Consider the following 24,268-nt stretch of genomic DNA (forward strand, 5'->3'; position numbering starts at 1 on the left):
CTGGAGAAGGTAGCGACGTAAACCAGAAGTTTCTACGATGATTCTGTCCCAAACCATCAAAAATCGAATGTTTTACCTCACTGTGACCTTGACCTTTGACCGATTTTGACCAAAATCTAATCGGCGCTAGCCATCACCCTCCTGAATCACGTGGTGTAATTTGACATTGGTAGCTTCTTCCGTTCTCGAGTTATCGTGCCTACAAACAAACACACAAACACACACAAACAAACACACAAACAGATGACGGAAGTCATCAATATACTTATGAAATATTTAGATTTCATAAGTAACAAGCAGTCATAGACTGGTACTTATGAAATCGTCAACTTGACCTCTGACCTTGTCTAATAAAAGCTGTCTCGAGAGAAGGTAGCGATGCAAACCAGAAATTTCTACGATGATTCTGTACCAAACCATCAAAAATCGTAACGTCGACCGAAGCAAAAATCTTCATTTCTCCACGCAATTATTTAATATTATTTTATCAAAGTCACAAAACCGTAATCCACGAACAATCTTTCCATAATCCGACGGCTTAGCGAGTCAGGCATGCGACGATAACCTTTATTGGGATAAAAAAAAGACTTTTAAACACCATTTTTATCGAAAACACCGTTAGCACGCACACGCAAAACCTTTACATGACTGAATGACGCGTCTGCTCGAGCGCGCTGCACCACGTGACGAGCCGTGACGCGGCGGGTGAAATATTTTTTATACAATCCTAAAACGTCTCTAAAACATCCGATTTTTACCAGAATTTCGACAACCGAGTTTTAAGCGTCCTAAGCGATCGCAAAAACCGAAGACAAAATTAAAATCGAAGTTAAAACGAACTCGTAACGTCGACTGAAGCAAAAATACTCCATTTCTGCACATGAATTTATGGAATTATGTTTGCCCTCACTGTGACCTTGACCTTTGACTGATTTTTGACCAAAATGTAATCAGCGCTAGCCATCACCCTCCTGAATCACGTGGTGTAATTTGACATTGGTAGCTTCTTCCGTTCTCGAGTTATCGTGCCTACAAACAAACACAGCAACACACACACAAACACACAAACACACAAACAGAGGACGGAAGTCATCAAATACTTACGAAATCTTGAGATTTCGTAAGTAACAGATTACCCCAAATGCAATACCCTCTTCGAATCCTTCGGCAAGTGTAAAAAAACCCGAAAATTGCCGGCGTAATAATAATGATAATAATAATAATAATAATAATAATAATAATAATAATAATAATAATAAACAGAAGAAACACAATAAGTTACCCAGTCTTGGAGGCTTGGTACCCGAACAAAACTGTGGATAAAAACAGCCTGCCATTTGCTGATCCCACGAACAATGAAACCTTCACACCAAAAAGTAAAATGTCCTCAGAAAGGTTTTTGGCATGCCTTTGCTGCAGCAAAGCTTTCAGTTAAATTGGAGAAATTCACAGACTTTACCGTCTCAGATTCAATGCTTAAGAGAATAAGACTGTCATGTCTTTCATGAACAATTGTAGCATGTAAAGCCCTTTTTATCATTTGTCAATGTGAAAAAAGACCTTTCACCACTGCAGTTTGTAACTGGAAGCGAGGGGTAAATTACGTAATGCAATGAAGACATTTGGCAATGGTTTGCAAATTATGTATGTTCATTCTGGTCAGCATTTGCATGAGCGTAGGCAGGGCTTGTGATGATGGCTCGGAGGAAAGCTGCTTTACAAGTGAGTGCGACTGTACCCATTCTTCAAAGATCTCTTCATTAAGGTCATCTGAATAGAATTCAATTAAATTTCAGAGAGGGTCTTTAACAGCAGTGCTGTCAAGGTCACTTGTTTAAAAACAGAAAAGGTTGTTTATTTCTGAACTAGCAAATACCACCAATCACTTTGCTGACGGCAATATTAAGAGGGGGTGGGAGGGGGGAGAGAAAAAGATGGTGGAGAGAGAGAGGGGTGGGGGAGAGAGAGGGAGGAGGTGGAGGGGCAGCAAGGAGAGGTGGTGAAGCTAGGAGGGGTGGGGGAAGTGAAGGCAGCAGGAGATGAGAGGAAGGGAAGGCAGACATGCAGTGGAGCGTTAATTATGATTCATACTGTCTCTTCAAAATGATTCTGCATAGAATAACAGTGAAAATGGAAACAAAGTAATGCATGAAATACATTTTGTTCCGGACATACTATAAATACCACCTGGACATGTCCAGAGATAAACACAGTCCGGAAACAAACACCGAGACACGTCCGGAGACAAACACTGTCTGGAGACAAACGTTGCCCAGACATGTCTGGAGACAAACACGGACACATCAGGAGAAAAACACCACCCAGACAAGTCCGGAGACAAACATGGACACATCCAGAGACAAACAAACACCACCTGGACAGTTCCAGAGACAAACATTGCCTGGAGAGAAACATTGCCCAGACACATCCGGAAACAAACACCACCCGGACACGTCTGGAGACAAATATCGTCCGAACATAATCACCACCGGACAATTCCAGAGACAGTGCACTGTATTCGGAGAGGGTGGAGCGAGGATTGGACAGAGAGAGAGAGAGAGAGAGAGAGAGAGAGAGAGAGAGAGAGAGAGAGAGAGAGAGAGAGAGAGAGAGAGAGAGAGAGAGAGAGAGAGAGAGAGAGAAAGAGAGGTGGGGGGAGGGGTTAGCATAGAAAAGAAGAAGTTATGATTCATGAACAAAACACACACAAACACGCACAAACACACACACACACACACACACACACACACACTATATTAGTATGAGGCCAATATCAGCAATTTTTCGGGTAATCGGCAGATTGGAGTCAGTGTGATTTCCAACTCCAGTACATACTGTATACAACCCAAAAACCTTTCAAGAACAGCTTTCACCCTTGTTTTGGGGGAATTTCAATCAACAAATTTTATAAACAATGTTGCATTGTAGAAATTTCAGGGAGCTGTACATAAATATTAATCGTTATACACAGCTGTAAGCCTGGTGTTGGCTTAGTGGTTAGGGTGGTGGCTTGGGATCCCAGGGTCCTGAGTTCAAGCCCTGTTGGCTGCTGAATTAACACCAGGGGGTTGACTCAGCCTGTCATCCATCTGAGGTCGGCGAAGTGAGTACCAGTGTACTGGTCCCGGTGTATGCCCCGGTTAGAATAGGTATACCATATCCCTGTGTGTCGTAAGAGGTGACCAGGGTTGGTGTCAGGAAGGGCATCCGGCCATAAAACATTGCTTCAAGAAAAAGCTAAACCCCTGCACAGCAGGGAAAAATGGCTGTAAAAACGGTCATTTTATATTTTTTATAAACAGCTGTCAATTGTCATGTGATGGGTGAAAACACAATTGGCTCTTTAATTTAAGAAACACTTTAATACGGCAAACGGAATGGCTCGGAAATCGGGTGTTATCAAATATATTTTGCTTTGAAACTCACCAAGAGAAACCACATAACCTTTGTAAAGCACACCTGAGTCATATAAAATAACCAATTGTTTTAGAAACAGCAGCGAGGCCAAAGGAAAATGTGATCGCTCGTCCACTGCTGAGGTTAAAAGTTAAAACGTCCACCACCCATCATCATCATAATATACGGGATGAAACATTGCCACCACGGCACCTGTAAACAAGTATGCAGACATGCACACACACCCGCAGAGAGTCCCTTTGCAGATCCAAATCTATTCTTATGTGTGTACCACGTCCGTGGTGTGCTGTCTATGTATCTCTACCTTGCAGCAACTGCCGAATGTACATCCCGATCGGGACACGAACTGTACCACTATCGACTGACGGGTGCTCGACAAGTGGCTTAAGCACTCAAGCAAGCACTTCAATAAATTGCTTGACAAGGAACGGCTGGCTTGGCAAGTGATAGCAAGCCGATTGGTAATGGCACAGAGGAGGAGATTGGGACCATACTCTGTGCAGAGTGTTGGGGCTGCTTAAGCAGTCTCCTTGGCTATTGGGTACAATCCTGGACGGGTCGCCACTCCAACACAGTACAAAAAGCATGCTGGCACTCATTTTGCCAACCTCGGAAGGATGACAGGCCGAGTTAACCCCACCTGGTATTAATTCAACAGCTGAGCGGGATTTGAAATCAGGACCCTGGGATCCAAAGTCCGTCACCCGAACCATTAAGCTAACACCAGGCATAATGGCACATACCCGTGAAAAAATTAAACATTTTCAGATTTCCCTCCAGATTTCAAGTTGTTTAGTCCACGTAATCCAATCCTCGAAACTCAAATTATATTTGGATCACATACGTACTTTAATTAGTCCGTGTGAGTAGATCGTGGAAAATCGCATCATATAACAAAAAACAAAAACAGAATCGCATCAGCACTGACAAAAGCGATGTATCCAGTGATTCGTAATGAGAAGAGGAAAGTGAAAAAAAAACAAACATTTGAGTGCTTAATCGTCAAGAAACCGTGACGGCCTTTTCCAAGTCGGGGCATTGTTGAGCAGGCCAAACAAAATGGCTAATTAAGACCCCAGCGAGGGAGAACGAGGTGGCTGAGGATGTGCCTTGAGAAAGGATCTAATTAAATAATGCTGTTAATTATTTTCAAAAGGGATGTTTTATTTAACCCCAACATCAAATTTTCATTCATGCACCACCTTGGAGTTCCCTTAGTATGAATGCAAAGTTTGGTGCCGCCAGGTTTCATGGTTTTAGAGTTATGGAGGAGATGGACGGATGGACTGACACACACTGACATTTATTGGTATAGATACGCATGGATTCTTCTGTTAAGATGGCTGATGAATGAATCGACTCTGATATAAAATGATTCAACTTTGAACTTCTCTCCACCAGTCAGTACAACAACAGGTCCTTCACTATCGTCAGCCATACGCCAATGCCGTTTTAACTGAAAGTTAGCTGAAGAACTTAAAGACCGCATATTCCAAGTATTGCTCAAAGTTGTTCCATTGTGCTTCTACAAACTCAGATAGTGACTTAAGAAGTGTCATAGCTGTGCTCAAGTCCATTGTTTCAGACTGCAGAAGTTGAATTCTTTAGTTTATCCTTGTAAGGACACTTCCAAAATGTTGTCCTGAATGTAGTCTCCAACTGATCCATGGTTTCAATGAATGAGTTTGCATCTGCTCATGTGCCACTCTTCTGCAGGGTGTCTGCACCAAGAGCCATACGCATAGATTTGTAGCTTTCGCAATGACATGATAAATTCCAAAGTGCATCCACTCGATCTGATCACCTTGCGTCACTGAGACACTTCAGGAAAGGTTTTCTCTGACTATCCTCAGATGTCTTCTCGTTCAATAAATCTCAAAAGAGGTCACAAAGATATGTTGATCCTGACAAAAACACGTACAATTTTTGGACAAGTCCAAAAAATGTAATTGCATCAGTGCAGGACACTGCAGCAGCAACACGACACAAGTTAAGTGAGTGGCTCATGCACGGGATGTACACCGCTTTCTCGTTGACTGCAATTACCCGAGCTTGCACACCACAAAAAGTGCCAGACGTGTTACTGGCATTGTTTATGTTTGACCTCTGCAGTCCTTGAGATTGATGTTTAGGTCATCACTTAAGATTTCATTGATAACCTCACAGTGATGAAAAGATTTCATCAGAAACAGCATATTCATCGTCATAGTCATTGGCGTAGATTCATCGTCATACCGGAGTATCAATTACACACTCGTCAATGAAGTCGAAGGCGCAGTTACTTAAGTTGAAGTCGAAGCAGAAGCACTGTAATTGAATTAAATGCCGATATGAGGCCGTTTTGTTTCATTTTTTTAATCCGTATCTGCTTTACACATGCGTTTCTGAGCGCCATCATGGAATCCATCATCGCAGTTGACATAAAATCATTCCTTTTCTCCAACAGCCTCATCTCAGATCATCAATTCAGATTCAGACCTGATAACTCTCCCAATGGAGGCCCTCAGACGTGAGATCAGGACCATCTCTCTGGGCAGGACCAAACCGTCTGCCTATGGAATCCAAGGCCAACTCCACTTTTGGATCACTGACTTCTCCACTCTCGTAGCTACCATGCGGCTCTCAACGGAACCCTTTCATCTCCTCTCAAGGTCAAGGCTGAAGTACCCAAAGGCCGTGTTCTTGGCCCCATATTATGCCTAATCTTCATCACTGACTGAAAAATTCCTCTTTATATCTTCGCTGATGACTACACTCTCTGCAGTGACATCCCTCATTCTTCTGACAGACAGGCAGCAGCCTCTTCCCTCTCATCAGACCTTGACAAAATCACTAACTGGTCAAACACAATTTTGCATATGTATCCATATTGTCCACCCTTTTGTGTTCTCCCTTACCCCTCATCATTACCTGGATCCCTTGTTTGTCCATCAACATCTGCTTTCAACCTCTGCCCTGCTACTGCTGTTCCCTTTGTTATGTTGTGTCCTGATTTGTTCTGTCATTGTTCTTCCACGAACCTACACCATGTAAATAAATATGAATGAATAAATAAATACGTATTAAATAATAAAAAATAATAACACCATGTAAATAAAAATAAATAATAAAAAATAATAACACCATGTAAATAAATATGAATGAATAAATAAATACGTATTAAATAATTAAGTAATTTTTAAAAATACAATGCCCCAAAGTTTGCGACATTTTTCAGGAACGTATCCCCCCATGAATGTCGGAGTCCGACAGTATGTACCTGAACAACGTGCGGGTTATCGTGTTCGATGAACTCTCAAGTAGTTATAAAAGCAATCATCAAATAATTTATAAAAGTGTACGTATTCAATCATTCCATTACTTTATGCCTAATTTTGTTTTCTGTAATTATTTTGCATAAAACCAGCTTCAAATCTCTTGTCCGTTTGAATCGTATTATTTATAAGTCCAGGAAACTGTCTAAAATATGAACAATTTAAAAAAATCCTCATCCATCTTTTAGTATAACCTTTTTCATAATTTGATTTCCAACTGTGAATGCAAATAATATCAACTCAAATTTCACCTTTTCAGGGTTAATGTCTTTTTTATATTTACCTCCGCCACCGAAGGTGAAGGAGGTTATGGTTTCACCCCTTTCTGTCTGTTTGTTAATTGCGGGAATGCTTCTGTACCAAACTGGGTACAGACGTCGGCCATGGTCCAACTTAGACACATGTCGTTTTGGGTGAATCTAGGTCAAAGGTCAAGGTCAAGGTCAATGAAAAACCGAAATTCTTATTTTCGCAATAACGTCTGCTAGAATGGTCGTATCGACTTCAAACCAAATCCAAAATGTGCATCTTCCAATTCTGCATCCAACCATATGTCTCATTGGGGTGTCATGCCAACACCCTTCTTCGTGGTCGGGGGTCGAATGTCAGGGGGGGTCGGGTCAAAACTTTCAAATTGCGAAAAAAAATAATGCCATTTCAAGTCCGATTGACTTCCAAGTTATGATCACGACCAAACTAAGTGCTATAACTCATTAAGCAGGAGCACTATCGACTTATAAGAACCAAATTGATTTCCAGGTTTTTGTTTTTTCAGGGATCATGGAGATATGACAAAGTTATTCCAGCAATTCCTTGCTCAACGAGCAATTTCATTTGTTACTTATGAAATCTAAAGATTTCGTAAGTATATTGATGACTTCCGTCCTCTGTTTGTGTGTTTGTTTGTCGGCACGATAACTCGAGAACGGAAGAAGCTACCAATGTCAAATTACACCACGTGATTCAGGAGGGTGGTGGCTAGCGCTGATTTGATTTTGGTCAAAATCGCTCAAAGGTCAAGGTCACAGTGAGCTCAAACATTCGATTTTTGATGGTTTGGTACAGAATCATCGTAGAAACTTCTGGTCTGCGTCGCTACCTTCTTGAGAGACAGCTTTTATAAGATAAGTTCAGAGGTCAAGTTGACGATTTCGTAAGTACCAGTCTATGACTGCTTGTTTGTTTGTTTGTTTGTGTGCGGGATATCTCAAAAAGTGGGACGGATCTGGATGAAATTTTGTGGACCGGTTTGGTGTGTGACAAGGACGAATTGATTCGATTTTGGTGCAGATCCGGATCCGGATCCGGCAACTAGAAATTTTTAAGTGATTCTTCACCATTGAGTGATGGGGCGAAAAATGATATATCACGAGATCTCAAAAAGTTGTGTACGGATTCGGATGAAACTTGATAGACAGGTTGGGTGTGTGGCAAGGACGAATTGATTTGATTTTGGTGAAGATCCGAATCCGGATCTGTCTATGAGAATTATTTAATTTCTAAAGTTATTCTTCACCATTGAGAGATAGGGCCAAAAATGATATAGTACAGTTTTGCATGATATTTCAAAAATGTATTGGGCCCGATATGTTGTCGTGGATCAGGCATTACGTGGTGGAGGTATGCGCTCTACCGAGTGCCTTTTTAGTCTAATTTTGTGAATACTTTTGATGGTTATGCCTTTGTTGAGGAATGTACTGTATTGTTATACTCGTCCACAATTCCTTGAATGATCCAATCCAGTTTCTGATGTCCCAATTCAGTTATTTTTTCAGTCTCTCTTTCAAAGTATTATTGAATTATTCAATAAGGAATTTAATAACCGAAAATAGAATTACAAGAAAATACAGCATTGTTTAATAAACACGGAAAGAAGGACAACAGGCACAAACAGGGACTGAACCGATCGAAAGCTGTACATAAAATCACACCGATATCCTATAAATTAACTAACCCCCTTCCACTCCCCCACTACAACCATGGTCTTGTTCATGCCCCTCTCATCCTCCCCGAATGCATCCGGATCTATCTTTCCTCAGATATCCACAACTCATATCAACGGCGCTGCGCCATGATGCTTGGGGCCAATTGGCCGGGCCGTTCGAGGCGTAGATAGCCTCACGCGGTAAAGAGTTAGAAGGGTTTATAAATATAATGAGGAGGTGGGGTAAAGGGAAATAACAGCTCAGTAGGACTTCCTAGCCCTGCCAAATCCATCCTCATTGACACGTCATCCACGTATGCTTGTACACAAACATGGCATTATTTACAACAAACATGAATACAATGGGAGAAGGGTGGGGTGGAGGAGGTCCCAATCCTTTTCAAGAGCATTCCACGACAAATAGGGATATCAACCTTCTTCATATTTGAGCAACTGGGCATTATAACGAGTGCAAGATGTCACCCTCCCATTCAAGTTTTCATTCTCATTATGATGTACCATACTCTGTTACAGAGCGTCGGTGCTGCCACAACAGTCTCTTGGCAAGGGTTATATTGGTTGATTTGCCATTGCTTGCTTTGCAATAGTTGGGCCAGGAATTCGGAACTTGGCCATGGTGCCGGCGATAGCTCACCCAACTCGTTGCGAAGGGCACAGTGGGATCTTTAACGTCCACCAACAAATGCCAGCAGATAGGACACCCAATTTAACGTCCATCTGATTGGTGAATCACCCGACCTGTGAAACACCGGAATGACAGTTTATACCCAGGCTAGACATCTTCGAGGCAAGTGTGCATATCTCTAAGCCATCCTGCCAGCCTAGAGTTTTCATTATGAGCTTCACAATTAACACCTTATTCCACATTCCAAGCTCAATGGCGTACAACGTCCAACCACCTTAACAACAACAACAAAAAATCCCCAAAAGTGCCGTGCAACCTACCCTTGAAGTTTGGTCGGATACGGGGATCGTAATTCTGGAGCAGCCGATTGATGATGTTGCTCGTGGAGTTTGCCTTACTTCTAGAAAGTTCTTCTGCTGCTATGTTACTAAAACACAATGTTGAGGAAGTGAAGGAAAGGGTGTGACATTTAAGTACGTTCACAAAAGAAACCATTGTCTTATATCCCAAAGTAGGCAATATCCCTTAAATGTTGTGATTGATTTATGACACAAGAAAGGAATGTCATGTTTATCCTCATGCAATTATTATAACCTTTTAACTATATCCTCATGTCAGTATTGTATTGAAAAGGTTTTTGACTCGCATCCGGGATTTCACTTTCCGCCGCCACATCGCCGGTGCGGACTGGTACGTACAAAGGGCAATGCTCCAAGCCTTTTGACTTCCCCTTCCCTCTGGATTTTTTCATTGCCTTGACCTTGCTATGAGTTTGACCACAAAGCTTGCATATCAAAAGCACGCAGAATATCCACAGGATCTTCATTCTTCTTCAGCTCTGCTGCGTCACATGCACTCAGCCATGATTTCTGAAAGTGGAAAAGGTTGAAAATCATTCTTCTTTCAAAGGCAAGTCAAGTGTTTTACAATACACGACTTGCGGAATGACGTAATCCGCCACAAAATACGTAAACCGTTGGAAACTGCCGAGTTTGGGGCGAAATAAATTGCACTAGCATAACCCGCGCTCTGCGCGACATGTTGGGGTGGGTGTGTTTGAGAAAGGAAGTGATGCAGAGTATCAGTAGTAATTTTACTTTAATGCAGTAAGTGGAATACGATTTCACTGTTTCAGAACCATTTTATTTACTTTTTTTTTGTACCATGCACCTCATATGGTCTTTGAGATAATGTAAGCCGAATATCACGTTACTCGAGCGCAGAACAAAGTCGAAGATAGCGCGACACGAAACCACAAACTCGGAAATAATATATAAGATTGTGTGTCTGGGATAAAGACAGTTACCTAAAATGGCTCACCTAGTTTCTGAAAGAAGTCGAAAATACTTGGGAAAAGTACCTGAAAGAAAGGGCCGTGCCTCTGCACAACAAAATACTTGGAGAACTTTGTCAGCTCACCAAACAGGCATCTGCTCGTAGTACAAAATCCCGACATAAAGTTGCTAAAAAGATTGCTAAAAAGTTGAAGTGTGTGTGTGTGTGTGTGTGTGTGTGTGTGTGTGTGTGTGTGTGTGTGTGTGAGAGTGTGTGTGTGTGTGAGAGTGTGTGTGAGAGTGTGTGTGTGTGAGAGTGTGTGTGTGTGTGTGTGTGTGACTGTGAGTGTGTGTGTGTGTGTGTGTGTGTGTGTGTGTGTGAGAGTGTGTGTTATCTCCATATGCAAATTTCAGAAGGTGACAGTCCAAGTCTCGAAGTATTCACCTCCATTTCGGTAAGGGAGGTGGTTTGGTGGGGGGGGGGGCGATGGCAGGGGTCATGATTCATGGACCAAGCTGTGAAGTTGTCTTGTTCTCAAAGTTTTGTTCCAACGGATCTTTTTAGGATCGGCACTGAGCCCCAGACAGTTTCCAACTGCAGTTTGTTTGTAGTAATATTCCCCAGGGATGGCTTTTAAGATCTCTGCATGGTTTTTCTTCATCATTCCTGTTGCTACAATGATCACTCGTAAAATTTCGGCACTCTTCAGTTTCCAGGATCTTTTCACTTCATTTTTGAGATCTTGGTATTTGGCCATTTTCTTGATTTCTGCATTGTATAAGCCAAAATCCCTGGGTACTGACACCTCAATTAGCAATGCATTATTTTCCTTTTTATACCAAGTACTATATCCGATCGTAATGTTTTGTTTTCTATGTTTACACTCGGTGGGATCATCAGGTCGTATGTGAGCGTCACTTCCTTGTTCTCAATTATTGCTTTTGGTTCATGTTGCCACGAGTTTTCTGGGACTGGGAGTTTTTTTGAAACTATTGAAACTATTGAAACTATGAAAGTTTTTTTGTAAAAACTATTGAAGTTTTAACAGATGTGCCGGTGGATTACTCTACATTCCTCGTTGTGTCTTTGGGTGTACAGCTGTTCTGACATTAATTTTTTTACCTCCCGATAGGAGGTGGCTCATGCTTTCTATTTCTACCTTAAAGAAGCTACACTTGTCCGATTGAGTGGGTTTTCCATTTTTTTTCAGGTTTTCCATTGCCATTTTCTTAAAGCCATTCGTGTGATGTCCCTGATCTTTTGGCAATAATAATGATTCGTTCTCCATCCCAGTTGTGCTAACCTCTTCTTAGCCATTCCAATCAGCCGACCTTGTCTATGCCCAATCTAACCAACCATTTGTATATATATTATGCTCTTTTGTTATTCTCACAGTTATTGGGGTGTATCTGTTGATATTTCGCTTTATATTTTTCTAGCTTGTTTTTTGCTAGAATTACCTCCGCCACCGAGGGTGAAGGAGGTTATGTTTTCATCCTTTTCTGTCTGTTTGTCTGTCTATCTGTTTCTCTGTCTGTGTACAGGATATCTCAAAAAGTTGTGGATGGATGCGGATGAAATTTTATGGACAGGTTAGTTTGCGTAACAAGGACGAACTGTTTAGATTTTGGTGAAGATCCGGATCCAGAACCGACTACTAGAATTTTTAAAGTGATTCTTCACCATTGAGAGATGGAGCCAAAAACGATATATAGCACGATATCTAAAAAAGTTGCGGACGGATTCGGATGAAACTTGGAAAACACATTGGGTGTGCGACAAGGAAGAAGTGATTCAATTTTGTTGAAGATCCAGATGCGGATCTGATAATTTTTTTCAGTGATTCTTTACCATTGAGAGATAGGGTGAAACCGATATATAGCACGATATCTCAAAACGTTGTGGACGGATTCGGATGAAACTTGGTGTACACCTTAATTTGTAGACTTTAACTCTACAAGCTACAATATTTAAATATCCATTTCAGAGGATAACAAATTTATGAGGTGCAGTATCATGCGCTCGCAGTACCAGCACACACCCCACATACCCCAGACACAATAGCTACACCCACATCTACTATACACACACACACCTTGCAACTGCATGTCCAACAAATGCAGTCTTAACCATGTAGAATGGAACTACATGAACTTGTTGCAAGTTTGTTACTTTCATAGCCATATTAAACATCATCATCATCATCATCATCATCATCACTGTTCTCTTCATTGTCAGAGTCAACTTCGGGGTTTGAAGGAGCATCGTCGCATAGTTCTTCCCCTTCACAGCATGTACAAAATTCTGTGCGAAACAGTCCATTCTTTTTACACTTGCATTGGTGACTGGAACACCGGGTCCGACCACATCCGCATTTCACTAACTGTGTGACGGCATCTGGAGCTGGAGGCAAATGTGTCATCACTGGTATGAAAATTCCATCGACCAAGTTCCAGCCATAGTTCTCTGGGGATGGTATTTCAGGGAATGCAACAATGTCATTATACCATATCATGGCTTGATAATGTGCTCTGGCAATGGCATGTGTGAGTGCAGCTTTCGTTGGGGGAAGATTCTCTGCTTGGGCTTGTTTCCGCTTGAAGAGCCACCATCTTGCATCTGCAACGTTTGTTATTTTTGTTGTTCTAGGAAGATAGAGCTGACATACATAAGCTTCAAGAGCAGCACTTGTTGCTTCTGAGCATACTGTGCTTTAATAGAGATATAATTTATTTTAAAAGTTATCCAGAGTATCCCATACGGCTTTCCGTAATTACCACTTCGTTAGCATTGTTGACACCTTGTTGGCATTGTTGCCGTGTTTTATAAAAATGCAATTTGTTTCGAATACTATTGAGGGAAGATATATGCAGACATTTTATGTTTATATATTTCAGTCTATTGTTACAACTTTGACAATGGTTATAATGGATGATATAGGCTTATGGGTGATAAGCTTTCCACATGAATTCATTAGCTTCGTATAAAAGGCTTTCTTTAAACTTTTTGCTGATATATTTTAAAAGCTTTCTGGACATGTAAGCACAATTAAAAACAAGTACTGTAACTTAAACTTACCTTAGTAACAATAAACAGTATGCTTTGATCACTTTGCATGACAATACAGCAGAAACTTCTGTCCAATGCCATGTGCTTCCCAGAAGACACACGACGTCAGTATGAAAGATTCACGACGTCGGGAATCAAACGCTTGGTTGTACAACCGTATCACGACGCGGTACAGCCGCAGCGCGCCCCGTGATTATCGAGAACTGTTTTTTCTGCCTCATGTGTTGCCATGGTGACCGCCTTTTCACCTCGTGCCGTGTGTGGTTGTGTCTGCCTTTCACCGGAGGAGAGATCTGATTGGCTAATTGCTATTTCGGCATCACGAGCCGCCATTTGTAGGGTTTGGTTAAACTTGTGAACTTTCCCCTGTTTCTGAGTGTGGTAGAGACAATCCGTTTTAATCTGCAGAAGACTTTAGCTTTTTTAGTTAAAATTATCTTCCGCCGTGATAAATTTTGGTAAGTATAATATTATAAATCGATTTTATGTGTTTTAGCTTTTGTTTTTGGACGTTTTTAAGATCACAGAATCCATGATGTTACTGGTACTGGTGTTCTGGAATCTAATATAGTTCCATTCAATGGAAAGTCTCCCGGGCCCTTCGGGGCACTCGATGGTGGTTCGAGCCTTGGACGGAACGTGCATCTGACGATCGAATCCTCCGGCACCCGATTTCATCGTTCGTTTATCACGTTTAGCTGTCGCTGATTTGGCCCTGATCGTGTGGAGAAATCGACGGTAAATAATGAATTCATTTTTACGTGGGCCTGGTGAAAAAAATACACCGCTCTGTGGCAAAAAGGGAACTCTGCAAAAATTACTTTGGACAAGTTTAATTGGTTCAGGACCTTTTAAAAATATTTTTCTGGTGTGGATAATGCTTCGGCCGTTCGGGTCCTACGAATTACCGCAATGTAACAAATTTAAAGTTCCACTGCCCTTAAAAAAGCCTCATTTAATATTATTTTTTATCATATATTATTTTTTTTGTCCTTTTTTAACGAGTTAGGTCTAACCAAAGGCAAAATGAAAACAATTGTCAGTTGTTGTTCGCCGAAAAATGTGAAGTTTTGTCATAAAAAATATTAACCCTTTGGCCGCCGACAAACTGCCGCTTGTAACAATGAAGCCTTCATTGTGGTAGTTTGTCACTATAGGGGAATTGTTCAAGGTTTTCGGTGCACAATTGTTTTCCTTTGGTAAAATGGTTATCAAAAGATATGAAAATAACTTTATGTTATTAAGAATAATATTAGTTGAGGCTTTTTAAGGGCAGTGGAACTTAAAAGTTGTTACAAGCTGCTTCGAACACTGGTGGACTAAATTGTTTTTATTTTCTAAAATAAGGGTGATGTCCAATGCTGTAATGTCCACATACAATTTGTGTGGAAAGAATGGGAAGAGACCTTTCCGGAACCTGAATTTTTATAAAGTTGTCAGAGGTAATGAATTATGCTAAATGACAGTTTATAATGTGCATGACTTGAGCGTAATTCACATTGCAAGTCTTGTTTGATGATCATAAAGCCCAATATATACGAAGTGGAAATTCTTATTTTTCAGACAGTACCATGGCCAGTCAGCCAACAGCAACGGAGGCAGCTGTGGACACTGCCGTATCACAACATTTGAAATACTAGTGCATGCCCGTAGGTGTGAGGCCGTACATGCAAAAAAAAAAAAAAATTCAAACCGCGTGCCAGAAACAACCGCACAGCCGTTCCTTCGCTCTCACGTGCCCGTACGTACGTGCCTGTTTCTTCCGCACAGCGCCTTGCCTCGCGTCCAGTGTTGTCTGCCAAGCGAGCAGTTCGTTCTTCATCCGTTTCTTCTGCACAACACCTTGCTTCGCGTCCAGTGTTGTCTGCCAAGCGAGCAGTTCGTTTTTCATCCGTTTCAGCTGCACTACGCCTTGCCTCGCGTTCAATGTTGTCTGCCAAGCGAGCAGTTCGTTCTTCATCTGTTTCAGCTGCACGACGCCTTGCCTCACGTTCAGTGTTGTCTGCCAAGCGAGCAGTTCGTTCTTCATCGATTTGAGCTGCACGATGCCTTGTCATGCGCGTCGCGTGTCAAGCGAGCAGCTCGTGCTTCGTCAGATTCCATTGCGCGTGCACGACGCGCAGCTTCGTTCCTTCGCTGTCGTAAACGACGATTGGATTGGGGCATTGTGTTTAAGACAATCGAGAAAGTACAGAAATTGAGAAAGAAAGAATACAGTAAGTCGATAAATCAAGAAAAAAAAATCGAGAAAGAATACAGCAATCGTCACTGACTGGATTGGGGTATTGGGTTTAAGAAAATCGAGAAAGAAATCGAGAAAGTATAGAAATCGAGAAAGAAAGAATCGAGAAAGAATACAGTAATCGTCACTATCCGGTCGTGAAGTCCTCACTGTCTGGAAGTTTGCATATCACAGTTACGATTATTCGCAATTTATTTTTAATGGCCAATTATTCAATTTGCGCTAACGTATTTTGCCTTTTCCCAATGTCATCGCAAGGAAAAACACAAAGAGAAGAGGAAAGAGGAGAAAAAAAAAAACGTGCAAAAAATAATTTACTTCCTGCTTCGGAGCATACCAGCACTCTGATGTTACCATAATTTATGCACCGTCTAATATGAAAACGATCATAACTTGGGGCATTGTGTTTATCTATAAATGCGCATAAATCGAGAAATTATTAGAATACACGAAGTCATCATTATCCGGAAGCCCGTACGTTGTAACCCGTAATGGGGAACGCGGCTGCCCATAAAAAAAATTAATAAAGAAATATTCAAACCGCGAGCAACAAACAACAACGACATGGGCCGTTTCTTCGCTCTCGCATGCCCGTACGTGGGTGGCGGGGAAGTTCGCATATCACAGTTACGATGACTCGCAATTTAGGTTTTAATGGACAATTATTCAATTTGTGCCAACGTATTTTGCCTTTTCGCAATGTCCTCACAAGGAAAAACAAAAAGAAAAGAGAGAAAAAAAATTACTTCCTGGTTCGGAGCATACCAGCACTCTGATGTTACCGAAATTTATGCACCGTCTCATGTGAAAACGATCATAACTTGCGGCATTCTGTTTATCTATAAATGCGCTTAAGAAATCGAGAAATTATTAGAATACACAAAGTCATCACTATCCGGAAGCCCGTACGTTGTAACCTGTAATGGGGAACGCGGCTGAGCTTCCCTTTGCCATCGGCCACGCCCACGCAACAACGTGTATTGTCATTGGTTTGGTAAATAAATGGCCATAACTTGGGAAGCACTTGTCCAATTAATATCAAACCTTGAAAAGGCACATCCTCCGGTCCCCGGCAATATACCTGGCAAGTTTCAATCAGATCGGACCAGTGGTTGTCGAGAAACAGTGGTCACAGGCACACACAAAGATTGCTGGAATTATAGGTAGATGCGTGGAGGTGCAGGCAGGAACAAGCCCTCATCTATCTATAATTCCAGCAATGTATGTGTGTGTGTGTGTGTGTGTGTGTGTGTGTGTGTGTGTGTGTGTGTGTGTGTGTGTGTGTGTGTGTGTGTGTGTGTGTGTGTGTGTGTGTGTGTGTGTGTGTGTGTGTGTGTGTGTGTGTGTGTGTGACCGCTGTTTCTCGACAACCACTGGTCCGATCCGATTGAAACTTGCCAGGTATATTGCTCGGGACCTGAGGATGTGCCTTTTCAAGGTTTCATATTAATCGGACAAGTGGTTCCCAAGTTATGGCCATTTATTTACCAAACCAATGACAAGACATGTTGTTGCGTGGGCATGGCCGATGGGGAAGGGAAGCTCAGCTGCATTCCCCATTACGGGTTACAACGTATGGGCTTCCGGAGAGTGATAACTTCGTGTATTCGAAATTTTTTCTCGATTTCTTATGCGCATTTATGGATAAACACAATGCCTCAAGTTATAATCGTTTTCATATTCGACGGTACATACATCTCAGTAACATCAGAGTGAGCTGGTGTGCTCCGAACCAGGAAGTAATTTTTTTCTCTCTCTCTCTCTCTCTCTGCTATTCTCATTGTTTTTCCTTGCGACGTCATTGCGAAAAGGCAAAATACGTTGGCGCTAATTGAATAATTGGCCATTAAAACGAAATTGCGAATAATTGTAACTGCGATATGCGAACTTCCGGGCCACGCACGTACAGGCACGCGAGAGCGAAGAAACAGCCTGTGTGGTTGTTGTTTCTTGCTCACGGTTTGAATATTTATTTATTATTATTATTTTCTTTTATTTTTTTTACGGGCACGTACTAGTCTATCTATAATTCCAGCAATGTGTGTGTCTCTGTGTGTCTGTGTGTCTGTAACCGCTGTTTCTCGTCAACCACTGGTCCGATCTAATTGAAACTTGCCACCTATGTTGCTGGGGACGTGAGTATGTGCCTTTTCAAGGTTTGATATTAATCAGACAAGTGCTTCCCAAGTTATGGCCATTTATTTACCAAACTAACTGTGTAGGCGTGGCCGTTGGGGAAGAGATCCTCAGCCGCGTTCCCCATTACGGGTTACAACGTACGGACTTCTGGATAGTGATGACACTGTATTCTCATAATTTCTCGATTTCTTATGCGCATTTAGAGATAAACACAATGCCCCAATCCAGTCGTCGTTTCCGAGAGCAAAGGAACAGCCTGTGTGGTTGTTTGAAAGTTGTTATTTTTTTTGCACGTACGGCCACACACGTACGGGCACGTACTAGTTTAATAATAATGAGTAACAGCAACACGCTGTGCCAGCCATCCACGTCCTTGATTATTAAGAATTTGCAGCATAGTTCATTGTAATGTTGTATGTTGGAAACCCAGCCTAAGTTTACATTGTGAAAATATTTACATGTACTTTTATGCATAATGAAGTTATTTTATTTTCTTGTGAAATTAAGATTGAAAACACCCAACAAATTAATGTTTTTGTGCTTTGGAATTATTTATGTGAGATGCATTCAAAATTGTGTTTTCATACCTAATGATGTTAGATTTATATTTTTTTCTTTGTATGAATACACACACATAGATATTGTTACGGATTCGCGCCCGCCGGCGTGCTGACGGCCACGTAACTCGAATCGCGGCACGTCGCCCACCGGACGGACAATCTAGTCGTGACCCTCTCGGACTAACGCCGGGAACCAGTCACGGGTGGACCTTTCGGTCTCCCCGCGATCGAGCCAATCAGCCCCCGCGTGGGATAGGGTTGCTCGCCAAATTCGACCTACCTAAGTACCCACGCGGAGGGTAGACCGGGCGATCGCACCTCGCCGCAGGTCGACTTCGGACACGGGCCACTTAAGCGACCCGTTCCGTACTATCGGGATAACCGAGCGGTGTTATCGTCGGCCTCGACGGTTTGATTAATTATCGGGCGTATTCAGCCCACTACCAACCCTTTACGTGAAGCAAGATGAGGATTCAATGAAAGAAATGACGAAGCGAAGCGGGAAACAGTTCAACACAAAGCACATTTATTCACGATGAACGGAAAGCACACACATATTCAATTCCACCAAAAGCACATAGAAAAGAAAAACACAATGCAATTTACACAAAAAGCAAATGCGACAATGCAGATCTAATACCGATTACGCGAGCACACGGCAACACTTATACAATTTTACTTCACAGACGGCGCCGACAACACATACCCAAAACCAAGGAAAAGAACACCCTCAAAGATGTGGCGGGCCTGAGGCCGAGTCGGGCCGGGCCTACCCGTCTGGTGATGAGACGCGGAGCGGCGATGGTGCCTCAACTCCGCGGGCCTCGCGGGCAGTGTCTGGTAGGGGGTGGGAAAGGGGCCCCCTTGGTCGCACTATCTCAGCGCGGGGGGAAACAGGAGGGGGTTGCTGATGCTCGGGGTATAGAGGATTTCCACTCTGCCTCGAGTCCCGCGACGAGCGTCTCCACCTCGGCCAGGTCGCGCCGTCGGCCTCCCTGGTGTGCAGCTCCCTGCACGACGCGAGCACCCCCTCGTCTGCCCTCGCCGCCTCTCCACAGCTCCGTCCCCTTTGCTCCGACTCCAACGCACACGACGACGACCAACTCCTTCTTGCTTCTTCTTCCCAACTCCACCGCCCGTGAAGTCTTAACTCTCGTCCCCTTGACTGACGAACGCGGTCGCTTTTATAAGCCCCGTGGTTTCGCTCTCTCATCTTTGACCCCCTCCCTTCGACCTTTCACCTCGCTCCCCATTGGCCCGAGAAAAAGTGGGCGTGAATGCTCTTTGATCCATAAATTTGCATATAGCGATCGCCCTCCAACGCCCTGGAGGCGGGGCCAAATCGCCCCTCGCTCACCGATTGGACGGCACAAAAGTGGGCGTGTGTCGTTTTTGATCCGTTTTTGAAGCAGAAAATCCGTGGTTTTGTACACGCTGTTCGGCGCGCGCCCTGCACGAGTCCAACACCGGTACCCACAAGCGGCGCAAGAACGGTGGCGATGCGACGGTTGCGAGGTGTGACGTGAAGGTCGTGGCGGTTGTGGTGAAGCGGCGTCGTGGTTGGTGGTTGATGTTGTGACTGGTGGTGGTAACAATGGCGGTTGGTCCAAAATAAAGATAGTAAAAGAAAAACGGCTATCCTGAAGTCGCAGCACGCATAAATGACATGTATTCCCACTAGACAACGGGTTTGGGCCTAACTACACATATACTTACCGAGATATCTCACCTAAGGGACCTGAATGGTGGTTTGCGAATTTGGTAACCACAACACTACCCCCTCCCCTTTTTACAGACTCGTCCCGAGTCGTCGAATTTTCGTGTGCCATCATGTGTAGTTTTCCCCTAGTACATTTTACCTACGGATCCCTGAGTGCGACATTCATGGTATTCGTGTCCCCAAAATAAATAACCTGAGGGCTGCGTAACTACCTAAACAAACTCACTCACACGGACGACTTAAATAAAATTGCCGGCGCTAGGACAGACATGCCGGGGGCGCACTCATATTTACAGTACATCTTAACCTTAACTTACAAATTTTACACTAAACCATGGCCCAGGATCACTGAACTCTGCAAAAGAAAACAGTTAGCAGGGAGCCAGGCTGCTCGCATGCAGTCTCTGGCTCAAAACAATGCAGGTGACAGGGAACGTGGCTGGCTGCTCACTTGCAGTCCAAGGCCTTCCCTTTTGAACTGAACGCAGTGAACCATAACGGTGCATGGGCTGCACAACGCAGTCTCCGTGCCAGCTCAAGTGGCACACGCAATGAGCACAACGAAGGGATGCATGAACGGTTTGAACTGAATGCAGTGAACCACAACGGTGCATGGGCTGCACAAATGCAGTCTCCGTACCAGCTCAAGTGGCACACGCAATGAGCACAACGAATGGATGGATGAACACAAACACGGTGCACGGGCCGCCACTGCAGGCCCGTGTTGTAGCTGCCAACAGGGCAGTTCTTGCAGCTTGCAAACTGTTGCCTTGATCCTGGCGCACATGGAAATGAACAGGGGGGGCCAAGCAAAAATTGAACGGGGCTGGTGAACGTGGGCAGTGGGCATGGCATGGCAAAGGCAGCAGGCAAACACAGCCCGCAGAAGAAGGCCGCCGCAGGCAAACACAGCCGGCAGATGAACTGGCCGGCACAGGCCTTGAAGTACCACAGCTGCAGATGATCCGGCCGGCACAGGCCTTGCAGCAAAACAACAGCTGCCGATGAAGTTGGCCGGCCTCTGCCTTGAAGCAAAACACGGCCAGCCGATGAAGTTGGCCAGCTTTTGCCGTTCAGTGGAGGTTGGTGGAGGGAGTGCGGTGGTGCTGGCCACTTGGAAGGCGGGCTCGGACCTACCTACCTGTCTCCCTCCCACCTATCGCCTTTGCCTGTCACTGTACATACCCACTCCCTTAATTTGTCAAACCCCAATTTAGCCCCAACTTATTTTTTTATTATTTTTACTTCCCCACTATAAATCGTCCCCTAACCCCCTTTATCGTCCTTGTTCGGCTAACCTATCCTGTCACCTAGCCTACTCCCAACCCCTACGTTCCCTTCCCGGAGGGGAATATGAGAGCTAACGTCCTGTGTCGAGGCCCAACGAAGCCTCAGAATGGCCTCCCCAGAGTTCGGCGATCTAACCCAAAGTGGGTCCAGCGGCCTACAACGAGAAGCCGAGGGGATGGATGGTGCGGAGGGGTACATCTCCTAATCTACCCTATCCATTTAACAGTTAAACCACCGGGGTTTTCAACAAGCGCCTCTCGCTTAAACTATTGGTTCTAACAAACCCAGATTCCCGTCGCCTATGTTGGTATCCTCACAATTTCGGGCCTCGCCCCCCAATTTTCGCGCTCCGTGCCCTCACACGGTCTCCTGGCTGGGACACGTGGCTCCCTTTGGCAGGCACGACCCTCTGCGAATCTCCGACGATGGCACCCCGGGCACTACACTGCCTCCGAGCCTACCAGCTCCCTAACACCGGGAGTGCCCCCATGGCACCTCCCCCCCCTGGAAACGCACACGTGGCAGGCCGGCCTCCCGGGCCCCTTTCCGAGGTCACCCGTGCCCACAACACTGCCCACGCGGCTAATGGCGCGCCCGGCCCCCGCACCAAGCAGGCGCACCCGTGCCCACTACTCTATCCCGGCCCCCCATGGGCCCATGGCCTACCGCGGCCGACTAGCCTGGTGCCCGGGGTACCCACTCAGCGATACTCACCTTTCGCAGCCACGCTCCCAAGCCCGTCAACAGGGCTCTGCACCCCTCCAAATGGGTCTCGAGCCTACTTTCCCACCAACAGCAAAACGACCTCCATTTTCAATTTGACTAAACCAGCTAACTCACTCTACACTGACCCAGGGGTCCCTTTTGGGCGAGTCACTCCTCCCCCAATCACTCATCGCACCATGCATTCCCCATTCACTCCATACACACAGACCCGCTGGCCTCACTCACTCACCAAGCACATGCTTCCACCTCACTCAACATGTACACGCTTCCAATTCACTCACCAACAACTCTTCAACACACACACCACTGAACTCTGCCATCCTTCTATCTACACCCCCTAACTAACTCGTGCTCCCACGTCGTCCCTTACACTAAAGCACGTTCCATTTAACACTACGTAGCTAAACTACGTCCCCGCTACACATTCAGTCTGTCACTGTCTCCAAAATCAAAAAAAAAATTCATTTTATTTCCCAACCTAAATCTGGCTACAATCCCTCTAACTAATCCATTCCACGGACTCCATGAGGACTTACCCCTGCCCCATGAAGTCGGTCTAGCTAAGCTAACCCTTCCCCCTAACTAGTTTTCATCCTGTGCCCAGGTCAAGGGGGTCTTCCACCCCTTTCCCAGGAATCCTGTGCACCCGAAAGTGAGGCTTGCTTTTCCCTTTTTTCTTTTTTTTTTCATGCCTGCGCAGCGCTGGCGCGGCAACTCAGAGCTCGCGCACTTTGCACCTGCCCGTGACGTCATGCAGCTGCACGTGTTCCTCGTCCCTCCTTGGACGGTGCCATCCGGCAGAGATACCCCTCCTGCCGGATTCCAACCCCACGTGCAGCCATGGCGTCACCGTGCGCATAAAAAAAACACAAGCCCCACGTCTCGAGGGGTTCCCCACGCGAACACATGTGCTTTGCCCGTTGGAGCTTAACACACACGATCGCGTGGAGAACCCGTCCAATCCAAATCCACAATCCTGCCTAAACTTTGTCCGTCCGCGGGATCGGCAAATCCACCGCGTGCGTTTCCGGACCGGGACTTCACTCTCGCAAGCGAGCACGTGGTGGCCTCGTGCGTTGCACAGCACGAACCGCGTGCTCACTGCTGGGTGAACCCGGCACGGTCCCCGAAACAACTACAGCCGCTACTCGGCTTCCTTTCCTTACATGTCGCCGTCGTCGCCTCCATTCCACCCACGCACACCTGCGTGTTACGACGCTCACACTCCATTCCATCACATTCACCCCGGGAGACGCAGCTGCGTGCTCCCGCATGCCAACCGACATCTCCCTCACATACCGCTCTCTCACACACACGGTCTCCCTTGCATAACCCATACCACTCACACGTGGTGCTCCATTCACTCGTGCCTCACTCACACACGCGGGGGAACTCAACCGCGGTGCCTCATCCACACACGCGGGGGCACTCAACCGCGGTGTTTCATCCATACTCCGTGCCTCACTCACACACGGTGCCTCACCCACACACGCGGGGGCACTCACCCGCGGTGCCTCACTCATACAGGCCGTTTCACTCACACCCACGGCCTCTTCCACACACGGTTCCTCACCCACACACGCGGGGCACTCACCCGCGGTGCCTCACTCATACAGGCCGTTTCACTCACACCCACGGCCTCTTCCACACACGGTGCCTCACCCACACACGCGGGGGCACTCACCCGCGGTGCCTCACTCATACACACGGCGACACTCACACACGGTGCCTCATCCACACATGGCGTGCTGGGAAGCACGTACTCTGGCACCATCGCCACCACACCACTCACACACGGGGTCGCTTCCACACACGGGGACGCACTCACACCTTGCACCACACACACAGGGACAACCACACTGGGGATTCGTGTCCCCACAAGGGTCTCCGGGGCCTCTATACCCCCAAGCTCTCCGTGCACCTGTTCGCAGCACTCGTCCCCTCAA

At 45.0% G+C, this 24,268-nt stretch overlaps 1 protein-coding gene across 4 annotated transcripts in view; it reads right to left on the minus strand.

Moving 5' to 3' along the window:
- The window catches only part of LOC147008981 (glycine receptor subunit beta-like), a 144,950-nt gene that overhangs the window by 85,001 nt on the left and 35,681 nt on the right, over window positions 1-24,268 (minus strand). For 2 of the 4 annotated variants that reach the window (XM_085864645.1, XM_085864648.1), the window contains exons 2-3: window positions 10,000-10,170; window positions 9,622-9,728 (exon numbers count right to left, since the gene is read on the minus strand). In XM_085864645.1, coding sequence (XP_085720771.1) covers window positions 9,622-9,728; window positions 10,000-10,127 — 235 coding nt within the window. In that variant the 5' untranslated portion in view covers window positions 10,128-10,170. Of the gene's footprint in view, window positions 1-1,282; window positions 1,348-9,621; window positions 9,729-9,999; window positions 10,171-13,654; window positions 13,923-24,268 lie in introns of those variants that run through there. The other 2 variants (XM_085864646.1, XM_085864647.1) reach the window with 2 other exon arrangements.

This window comes from Eptatretus burgeri, chromosome 18 (assembly GCF_056783735.1).
Source record: "Eptatretus burgeri isolate ZD-2024b chromosome 18, Ebu_testis_v1, whole genome shotgun sequence".
NCBI lineage: Eukaryota > Metazoa > Chordata > Myxini > Myxiniformes > Myxinidae > Eptatretus > Eptatretus burgeri.